This window comes from Poecilia latipinna, unplaced genomic scaffold (genome assembly GCF_001443285.1).
Source record: "Poecilia latipinna isolate Pla-1442-1.1 unplaced genomic scaffold, P_latipinna-1.0 Scaffold3967, whole genome shotgun sequence".
NCBI lineage: Eukaryota > Metazoa > Chordata > Actinopteri > Cyprinodontiformes > Poeciliidae > Poecilia > Poecilia latipinna.
Window position 1 is genome coordinate 6,157 of NW_015116583.1, and position 10,400 is coordinate 16,556.

Consider the following 10,400-nt stretch of genomic DNA (forward strand, 5'->3'; position numbering starts at 1 on the left):
TATGTGCGACCCGCGGGTCACAACAGAACTTTCTGCTCCCAGCAGCAAGCCCAGCTGGCCCTGATTTCAGCTCTGATGGTTCCAGCAGGTCCAATCTAATGGGACCGGGTCTGTCAGCAGAACCGGAGCAGAAACCTCTGGATCCCAAACGACAGAAGTTAGAACTGGGCCTGAAGGTCCAGAAGAAGAAACCAGCGTCAGATTCCCATGGCCGATCCAGATCCAGATAAAGACCCAGAACCAGAACCAGAACCTGGGAATACCAGCAGAACCAACATGGAGCTGGCCTGGTGAGTCTGAGAACCCAGCAGAACCAGAACCAGAAGCTGCCAGGTGTCTACAGATGATTCCAGGTGTCTCCAGGTGATTCCAGGTGTCTCCAGGTGTTTCCAGGTGACTCCAGGTTACCTGCAGCGTTGCGGCGCTCCTCCTCTGGTGGTGGCGGCGGCGTTCTGCTCAGGTGTTCCAGGATCTCTGACGGAACGCATCAAACATTCAGAGCGGCTCAGGTGACGGCCGGCTGCCACGCCTGCTCGGGTTTCGTGGAGAGGGTGTTACCACGGCAACCAGGTGAGGCAGGCCAGACAGTGGCAGGAGGCGGGTCCTGAAACCTGAACAGGACCAACAGAACATCCTGACAGCTGATTGGCCAGAGGAGCCAGAGCCAATCAGATCGTTCCACCACAGCCTGCAGCCTGGGGGCGGGGCCTGAGCCCGGGAGCTGGCAGCTGATTGGATGAGAAGATCCGAGTCACGAACAGAGACAGGAGCTGATCCGATTGGACCCGGTTCTGAACCCATTCGCTGTTTTCATAAAGTACATGGACATGGACCCGGTTCTGACAAGAACCTGGACCCGGTTCTGAGCCAAACCGGACCCGGGTTCTGACAAGAACCAGTCCAAACTGGACGATATGAGGCAGAAAAAAAAGACAGATCTGTTTATTGAGGAGTTTTTACTGAGAGCAGCAGGTTCTGGTTCTGGTTCTGATCATTACAGAGAAACATTTCAGTAAAATCACATCAGCATGTTCAAAAGCAGCCGTTGAGAGGTGCAAACGGTCCGGTTCCGGTCCGACCGGGTCAGATGGGCATCTGGAGGTGCGAGTACTCGTCCTGCCCCTCTTTCTCCTCTAGGTGGGGCTCTGCATCGTCAGCATCCAGCTGCAGGTCAGAGGTCAGAGGTCAGAAGTCCAGGCTGGACCGAATGCTGCTGTTTGTGGGTTAAGGATGACATCACAGTGACATCACTGACTCACACTCAGAAGCTCTCTGGGGCTGAAGAGGCGCGGCAGCAGCAGCATCCTCAGAGGGATGGTCAGCAGCAGCATGAAAGGGAAGGCTAGCGCCGCCGCTGTCGCCATGACGACCCACAGCAGGGACAGGCACGTCAGCTGGACCAGCGTGAACAGGTGCATCCGCAGCGTCCTCACCTGGACAGGACAGGAGACCACAGGTCAGCAGGGACTGGGATCAGGTGAGTAGGGACCGGAACCAGAACCGGGCCTTACCTTGCGGACGTAGTTCTGGTCTGGATGGTACTTGGGAGGCATCAGCAGCAGGATGAGACGCTCTGTCAGCTGGATCCCGTTCAGTGACATCACTCCCATGTAGAGGAAGATCCCAAACAGAACCGCCAGAGGTATCTGGCGCAGAACCTCTCCAATAACAATGGACAGACCTGACAGAGCAGACCCGTTCAGAACCCAGCAGTCTGGAGGTGACCCAGGTGCTGGTACCAAGACGCTGCCTTACCCACTAGAACCGCCACCAAGAACCCAGTCACCCTCTGCTCCTTCACCTCCTGGATGCGCGGCTTGTCTCCGGGGTCCACGGCCTTGCTCATGACGGTCAGGGCGTTGGTATGAGTGACCGAGCGAACCGTGGCGGCGGAGAGCCACGGCAGACCAAACAGGGCTGAGACTCCGCCCACCACCACAATAATTAACAGGTCCAGATGAAACCCGGTTCCTTTCACCAGCATCCTCTCCTTCTTACTGACAATCAGCCTACAAGACAGATAAGACATCTGTCAGCTCACATCAGGACATGGGCCAGAACCTGGACCCAAACCACACGTCAAGAGTCCAGTTCTGCTGAACGTTAAGGATGCATTCCCACCAGCCCTGTTCACTTCGCTTCAATCCGACTCCAGTCCGTTTGCCTATAAAATCCGGTCCGGTTGGTGAGGTGTGAATGCTAATCGACCTCTGACCTCTGGACCTCTGGTCCTCCAAACCTCGGTCTGGGTTCAGTTGAAATGAACTCTGGTTCAGTTGAAGTAAAGCGGACTGTAAAGCAGGAAGTGGACTACAGCACAGGGCATTCTGGGTAAATACAACCAAAGCTAACGTGCTAGCCTAGCGCTAGCAGCAGAAATGTCTCCTGGTCTTTAGACAAAGCCTAAAGAGAAATCCTCCAACAGCTAAAATCTGACGCCTCCATCTTGTTTCCAAGAGAGGACCATGATTTTCGTCAAACGTTCCTCCTGGACCCAAACTTAGCAGTACTGACCATAAACCTGTTTAAAAGTCAAGAACCACTTTGTCTAGACAAAGAGTCTAGTCAGACCAAGAAGGGTAGGTGGACCATTTCTGGTTCCAGTTTTAGGTTTTAGAAAGAGATCAAATGTTAAAACAATTTGAGTCAGAACTCCTCGCTGTACAATGATTCCTTATTGGAACTGGGTTTGTCTGGTTCATCTTTAGCAGTACCACCTCTGAGGTACTGGTACTGACTACATCCCTGACAAGCAGTAAGTTCTTTACGCTGTGATCTGTGACTCCATGAAGATGAGGATGAAGACCAGGATGGCCGGCAGGATACTGGCTCCCATCATCCAAACTGGAAACTGGCCATCAGAACCCAACGGAGAAATCAGCCAGCCACGCTTCTCGGGACTGGACACTGAGAATCCGCTGGGAACGTTGAGTTTCTGTAGACCAACAGGAGCAGAGCGGTTCACCGTTGGGGTCAACAGGTTGTGGGATTAAAACAAACTGCACCCTCACCTGGGTGTAGGTGTCTTCCACACTGTAATCCACCAGAACCATGATGAGGATGGCAATGGGGACCCCAAAGTCTCCAATAATTCGACGGATCTGAAACACAAGGAATGTGGTTTTAGATCCGCAGACGCTGGTCAGCTGATGGAGATGTCCTAACGTCCTCTCTAGGAGAACCGAGGTCTCTAGACCAGGCTAAGAATCAGTCATACAACACTACTAGACCTCACGGGTCAGTTCTGGTTCTACTGGTCCAAACTGGTCTAAGCTTTAGAAAACTGGACTCCTTCAGACGGTCTCACAGTAAAATTTGGACTGAACCATCTGTCTCTGGTTGAGGACTTTAACCTTTCACCTCTGAACCCTGATAATCAGATTGGGAGCCTCCAGCAGATACTTTGGGTTTGGGCTGGCCTCTTCTTCAGACCTGGTCAGGGCTGGGGGTGTACTGGACCCGTCTCTCTGCTCTGGCAGGTACTGACCCGTCCTGGGAAGAAGGAGCTGTTCTTGAACTTCCGCAGGTAGAAGGCGATGAAGTACGTTCCCGCCATGAGGACCAGTGAGAGCAGCGCCGTGTTTGGCTCTCCAGCGGTTCCCCCGGGACTCCCAGCAGTCACCGAGAAGTTGCAAGGAGACGGAGATCCACTGCTGTTTCCATGGAAACAGTTCTGGAGTGGGTGCTCCTTAAAGATCTATAAGAGAACAGAGAAGAAGTGGAACCCTGCGGCATCACAGCTGGAGTCTTCAGCAGGCTCCTGGACTGACCTTGACCAGCTTGGCGAAGGTCTCATAGATGAAGATGAGGGAGATGAGAAAGGAGAAGATCTCCTGAGTGAAGCGAGAAACAAACCGAACCAGGATGCTTCCCTCCAAGGCCACAGTGATGAAGACGATCAGCACCAGCCAGAAGCCGATCCAGACCCGGCCCGTCAGGTACTCAATGTCGTTGTCTTTGCAGAACTGCAGAGAAACACAGAGCGGCTCAGTTTCAGGGAGCGTCCTGACAGCTGTGGGGCGAAGCAGCAGAAAACCGTTTCCACAAAGCAGATGGGAATGATCCCTCACCTCGTACAGACGGCAAATAAACATCCAACAACTTGCTTTTAATTCACATTTTCAATTAATTATTTAAAGCGGTTCCATTTAATCTACATGCCGTCCCAGTAACCAAACCCAGTATAAGCCTGTTATCTCACAGCCTCAGGCTGGATCTCAGTGCTTTGCACACTTCCAATAATCTGCTAAAAGTGGAGCTAGTTTTTAGCTTAGCGCTTTAACATTTTTGCTAACTTTGAAAACATTTAGCGCATTTAGCTTCCCCTTAGTGATTTTCTCCAGATAAGTGCAAATTTACTTGCCTGTGTTGTAAACTTGCAGTTGAATAAAGTTTGATGTCTGTGTTTGGTTAGATTTGGTTACCAACCTTTAGGAATTCTTCAAGTAGCTCAACATTTATATTCATGCTCTTATTTTGAAGGGGCTGAGCGCTGCTTACAAAGCAGATATGTTTCGTCTCATTCTTCACCCATGATGCGGTGCAGTAGTTTATTCTGTACCCAGAATGCATTGCAGTAGTTCTAAAATAAACATGCTTTCTGACAAGCTGCTGCATCCTTGGTGCGCGAAGGAGCGTTACGGTAGATCCTTCCTCCAGCAGCTGTTAGGTTCCCTGCTGGTATTTCCAGTTTTACTGTCAGTTTTCGGTAAACAGTTTGTTCTTTTAATGCACAAATACACATGGACATGTTGGACATGTTCAGAGTATGCAGTATCTTATGTTGTATTTCTGTCCTTACTGTACAGTTTGCAGTTTTCTATTGTTTGAACCAGTGAGCGTCACTTTCTGCCAGGAGAGCTCACCGTGTAGAAAGCTTCCTCAAACACCAGCAGAGGTCCAGAGAACCCAATCACCAGCAGAGGCTGAGCTCCCAGTATGCTGAACACGATACCTTGCATCGCCGTGGCAACAATCAACTCAGACACCCCGATCAGACCCTCGGTCTTCTCGCCTGGATCACAGAACAGAGGTTAAAGGTCGTCCTGCTGGTTCTCCTCCATCCCTGCTGAGGGTCTCACTCACCAAGCAGTCCACCGAAGGTGATGGCAGGAGACAAGGCAGCGAAGTAGATGAAGATGATGGCCGCCATGCACTGAGGGTTCAGAGCATCCTGAATGTCACTGAGGTACTGAGGGTACCGCCGGGTCACATCCTGGATCAGACCGCCAAAGAGACGACCCGAACGCCTCAGAGGAGCTTCGGCAGACTTGAAGGGAACCAGAGAGTCTGAGAGAGAAGATCAGGCTGAAATCAGAGGAGAAACAACGCAGCGACCTGCAGCCACCGCCAGGCCACCGCCAGGCCACCGCCAGGCCACCGCCAGGCCACCGCCAGGCCACCGCCAGGCTGATGATACAGAGCACTGACCACATCTTGATCACATGTCAATGCTTTACTGATCTCTCTAAATTCTCCTTAGGTGTGTTGTTTGTTCTGTGTGTCTCTGTGTTGCTCTGCAATGGACTGGTGACCTGTCAAGTTGACCTGGCCTCTTGCCCTTTGACCCCTGGAGATAGGCACCAGCAACTGTCAGAACCTCACTAGAATTAAGTGTGTTGGATGATGGATAGTCTGGTTGTTAGAATAATTTCCTTATCCCCTGTGCCTCTCTCTCTGTCTTCCTCCGCTCACGCTATCCGTTAGCTCACCAGCCAGGGCTTTTCTTCAGCATTCAACCTCCTCAGTATTTAAGATTCTCTTTTTCAGTTACTGTTTGCCGGATCCTTTTGTTAACTTCCCTGTGTTCCTTTGCTGATTTCCTTATTTAGTATTTTTTGCTCTTTGCTCCTGCCTGGCTTCCCATGTATTTTATAACTCAATCTTCAGGATTTTTTCATGAAGTCTTCAAACTTTTTTCTGCTCTGTCCTTCGAAGGAGGAGGACGCACCTTCTCCGTCTCCCTGTCCTCCCCATCTTCCCTGCTCAGCGTCTGTGTCCTGTGTTTTCAGAGACTTTCTTTTGAATAACTTCCGAAGTTGCAAATTATGGATCTGGTCAGCTGGTCTCTGATAGAATTTTTTCCACTGGGAAACCAGGTAAAGGGGAACCTTCGTGTCCCGACGGGACATTCTTCGCTGGATATACGATGGATTCTACATGGAAGTAGAAGACCGTGTGTCTGACGATGCCGTCAGTCGAGGATGTTGAAGATGTGTAGATGATTGGAGTCATGATAACAGGTTTTCTGCTTACTGGAGCTGGCGGATACCTGGCTTATCGGAAATTTCGGAAGATACCGGTGGCAGTTTTGGCCACTTCGAGGCTGCTGGGTCCGGTTGATGGGATCTACAGAGCGATCAACACTCAGACTGAGATGATACGGGAGCTGAGCGCAGACTGGGTGTGATCCTGGAACAGGACCGAGGCCGGGCAGCGGATCTCAGACTCAGAATGGATGACCTTGGAGAACGTTGTTCGCTCGGATCAGGCAGGAGACCCTAAATTCGGCTGCTTGGATTTGCCATTGAGAAGCTCCAGCGAGGCTTTCGATGCAGACAGTAAACGAATGTCAGCCTGACCTAAACAAATTTCTGCTATCCGAATCTGGACCCCGGGCTGGGCATGGCTGGCCAGCTGTCCTCTCCTGGTTGTTGTGTCTAAAGAAGGCTCTGTTCTGCTGCCCCCCTCCCTGGAACATCTGTGGCCCTGAACTGATAAAGCTGGTGGTGAACTCCAAGGTCGTTTAGTCACGGACAATCGCATTCTTCAGTTAGGGTTCATGGTCTGACACACATAACTCACATGAGACCCATATGCATGTCACACCTCCTCCTCATACCTGGCTTGTTTTGTCTAAATGTGTTTATATGTGTTTAAGTGCCGAGGTTTTTTTTTCATCTCAAGCTGCCCTGCAAAGAGCAGAGTGTGAGACAGGCTGGTTTTTCCTCTCCTTACCTGATGTTTTCTCCTATTTTTCCGTTTTTCCTCCTGCAAGGCGGTGCCTGTCAGGCTGCGAGGCCTCAGCCAACTATCCCCCATCTCACATCCCCCCCTTGTGTTGTTACGTTATGGATGGTTGTAACTGAAACTGCAGTTTTGTTGCCTTTCTGACAATAACAATAAAATTCTTCTGATTCTGATTCTGAAACCCATTCGCCGCCTGCGTTTCTGGTTTTGGGTCCCATCATGACCACACTTAGTCTACTTGTTCCTTTAACCATCATAAATTTGATGGTAAAACTTCCAGAAAAGCTTATTCATGTAAATAATTTTGGTTTTAGTTAATAGCAGAGCCTCTAAGGAGAAGACGGTGAGCCACCTTTGTCCTGCTGAAGGCTGCTTTGTTTCTCCTGCAGCTTGCCGCTCTGCTCTCTCTCTCCACTCTGCAGCGTCTCTCCCTGGAAGCGAGGAGCCGAGAGCAGAAGCTCCTCCCTGCTGGCGTCAGGCGGGGGCAGAAGCACGCTGCGCTCCAGGAAGCGGTCGACGGCCATCAGCAGGTCCTGCTGGCTCTCTGCTCGGTACGCCGCCTCTTGGAAGCTCTGGAAGAAAACGACCACATATAGTGGCGCCACCTGGTGGGCGTTTCCAAGAACATGAGCAGGAACACACCTGGTCTGCCATCAGCGTGGAGACGGAACGGCCGATCTGGTGGTACTCCAGGCTGGCAGTAGGAGGGCCCAGCAGCAGGAAGAGGAACCGGACTGGGACGGAGACTTCCAGAACAGAGTCCAACAGAACCGCTTCCTGCAGACGCACAAAGGCCAGGAAGGGCCGGTCCAGGAACCCCACGCTGCCTGCAGTCACAGCACAGGGAGAAATTAACCTTCTACAGATCTACTGGATCTACAGCACCAGGAATGTTTCCTCCTGCTACTGGACTCACATTCACACACACCAATACTCTAAAAGGTTAAAAGTCATATGAACCCAAGTTGAAGTCCTGATCGGTGAAGTTGATGTATTAACTTGGAGAACAAAACTTCACCTGGATGCTGCCAGGAGGCCAGAGGTCAGGTCCTGTTAAAAGTCCGTCTCTTCATGTAACACTACATTACCCATAATGCATCTGTTTGTTTTGTAATTTCAGGTTAATCTCTTTGCTTTGATGTGACTCTGGATCCACGGATCAGAAGCCGCCATCAATCATTCGTTCATCACGTGTGTGAGACCTATGTGTGTTTTTACCATGTCAGTCACTTATTAGTCCAGGGTGGGAAACTGTCGTCGTGTTTCTCTGGCTACCAATAATATCTGAAGTATTGTTATAATTGTGGAGGTGAAATTTTCCATCCACTTCTCTCTAGTTTTTGTCCTGTTCACATTTATTGCATTTAACTGATAATTCATGTGTGTTGTTATGATGCCCTCTAGAGGATTTTCTGTGGTACTGCATGTCATTTTTCTTACTGCATCTATGTGTGGCTGTAGTTTGCCTCTATGGAAATTATTGTACACACACACACACACACACACACACACACACACACACACACACACACCAGCCTCATAATCTGTTCCCTCAGACCGTTGGAGTCAACCGCTTCCTTCTGACCGAGGAAGATTCACTGGATGATCAGAAATCAGTGCTCTGACCTTGACCCTGACCTTGACCCTGACCCCCAGTTCTTACCCACAAGGGCGACGGTGGCCTCAGCTTGCTCCATCAGCTTTCCGTCAGGTTGTGATCCGCACGGCGAAGTCTCCTGCTGAACAGAGGTCAGAGGTCACCCAGCTGTGTGACCGACAAGAGGCGCCAGAGCCGACCCAAAAATTAATATTTTCAGAATGATTGAAAAGCCAGTTTCCTAACAACCAACTTTCAGTCTGGTTTCCATAGTACTGAGTCTGGCCTAGTCAAAGTCCTCAGACCACAGCGCTGGTTCTGTTGGACCTCAGTGTTAACCCGGATGTATTAGGGCAACATGGCAACCGCCAAGGGTGGCACCCTGAGGGTGGGGGACGATCTAGAGCTATAGATCTAGAGTCAGCACAGCTGCTGCTGTTGGATCAACCTGCTGGTTCTGGTTCTGCATCCAGAACCAGACATGGAGAAGCAGCATTCAGCTTCTATGCACCACAGATCTGGAATAAACATCCAGAAAACTGAAAAGGAGTGATCAGATTATTATTACTGGTTTATTAATAACTGATCAACATGTTAGATGAAGGTTCAAGTGACGACTGAATGTAACGTCTGATTGATTATTGGCGACTGATCGATGGTTTCATGGTGAGAAGCTAAACTGACTTCACCTTCCTGCTGACATCAGCCTCTCTGTGATTGGCTGTGTTCCTGGAGAGCTCTGATTGGCCGGTGCGTCTGCCAATCAGGGAGGAAAGGTCAGCTGTAGAAATGTTCCTGCTGAACCAGCGAGGATCTTGCTGATCACTGGGAGGACTGGGAGAGACAGGAAGTAGTTCAGCAAAGGATGGATGTGAGACTATAGAACCAGCTGAGAGAATAATATGTGATGGACAAGTGGAGGACAGGTGGAGGACAGATGGAGGACAGGTGGAGGACAGGTGGAGGATAGATGGAGGACAGGTGGAGGACAGGTGGAGGACAGATGGAGGACAGATGGAGGACAGATGGAGGACAGGTGGAGGACAGGTGGAGTACCTGTGCGGCAGCAGGAGCGTCCTCAGCAGGTTGTCTCCGTCTCCGGCTCTGACCTGCTCTCCGTCCAGCAGACGCTCCACCACCTGCTGGGCCACGCCCCCCAGACTGCTCTGCTGGAGGTCCAGAAGAACAGCACCTGCAACCAGAACCAGAATCAGGGCTCACTGTTAGAACCTCCAACCAGGAGACTGGGGGACATCATCCTCACCGTGGGACAGCAGCTTCTGCAGGACCAGCAGGGAGTGGACGGACAGGGGGACGATGTGAGCCGTCTCCTGGTCCTCAGAACCCGTCCACCGACCCGACTCCCTCCACTGCAGGTCCTGGTTCTGGTCCATCACCAGCTCCTTCAGCTGGACAAACATCTGACACACACACACACACACACACACACACACACAGTGTAACTGGAGACGTCCTCTGATGAGGCTGGACCTCCTCTGTGTCCTCTGACCGGTCTCAGCACAAACCAGCTTACTGACCTGGCTAGAACCTGCTGAACTGGGTCAGTTCAGAACCAGAACCCAACCAGAACCTGAAATACTTCAGGCTAAATCAGAACCTGAAACCCAACTGGACCCGACCTGCAGCTGTACCTGGTTCTGTCTGCTCCTCGGGTCCAGACCCAGCATCCTGGAGGCCAGCAGAACTGAACCTGCTGCAGAGCTGCTGCAGAGCTGCTGCAGAGCTGAGCGGGGACAGGCGAGGACCCCTACCTGAGGGCCTCCCCCGTCCCCCCCCCCCCATGCCCCCCCCCCAATCCCCCCCGGATTAACCA

General features: G+C 51.3%; 3 protein-coding genes across 5 annotated transcripts in view; all 3 read right to left on the reverse strand.

The window, feature by feature from the left end:
* The window catches only part of LOC106941976 (dnaJ homolog subfamily C member 5-like), a gene marked incomplete at its 3' end in the record, with an annotated part of 6,379 nt that extends 5,788 nt beyond the window's left edge, over positions 1–591 (reverse strand). Inside the window, exon 1 of the mRNA XM_015025128.1 lies at positions 409–591. The remainder of the gene's footprint in view (positions 1–408) is intronic.
* Positions 183–10,400, reverse strand: part of ttc19 (tetratricopeptide repeat domain 19) — a 21,118-nt gene continuing 10,900 nt past the window's right edge. The window contains exon 11 of the mRNA XM_015025136.1: positions 183–253. Coding sequence (XP_014880622.1) covers positions 198–253 — 56 coding nt within the window. The 3' untranslated portion in view covers positions 183–197. The remainder of the gene's footprint in view (positions 254–10,400) is intronic.
* LOC106941977 (anion exchange protein 2-like) overlaps positions 884–10,400 on the reverse strand; it is a 16,992-nt gene continuing 7,475 nt past the window's right edge. Inside the window, exons 1-17 of one of the 3 annotated variants that reach the window (XM_015025130.1) lie at positions 10,219–10,337; positions 9,831–9,987; positions 9,623–9,758; positions 9,256–9,400; positions 8,633–8,705; positions 7,612–7,796; positions 7,322–7,541; positions 5,086–5,289; positions 4,866–5,014; positions 3,771–3,965; positions 3,488–3,697; positions 3,012–3,101; positions 2,769–2,935; positions 1,756–2,009; positions 1,512–1,681; positions 1,260–1,433; positions 884–1,164 (exon numbers count right to left, since the gene is read on the reverse strand). In XM_015025130.1, the coding sequence (XP_014880616.1) occupies positions 1,084–1,164; positions 1,260–1,433; positions 1,512–1,681; positions 1,756–2,009; positions 2,769–2,935; positions 3,012–3,101; positions 3,488–3,697; positions 3,771–3,965; positions 4,866–5,014; positions 5,086–5,289; positions 7,322–7,541; positions 7,612–7,796; positions 8,633–8,705; positions 9,256–9,400; positions 9,623–9,758; positions 9,831–9,987; positions 10,219–10,254 (2,646 nt within the window). In that variant the 5' untranslated portion in view covers positions 10,255–10,337 and the 3' untranslated portion in view covers positions 884–1,083. Of the gene's footprint in view, positions 1,165–1,259; positions 1,434–1,511; positions 1,682–1,755; positions 2,010–2,768; positions 2,936–3,011; positions 3,102–3,487; positions 3,698–3,770; positions 3,966–4,865; positions 5,015–5,085; positions 5,290–7,321; positions 7,542–7,611; positions 7,797–8,632; positions 8,706–9,255; positions 9,401–9,622; positions 9,759–9,830; positions 9,988–10,104; positions 10,338–10,400 lie in introns of those variants that run through there. The other 2 variants (XM_015025131.1, XM_015025129.1) reach the window with 2 other exon arrangements.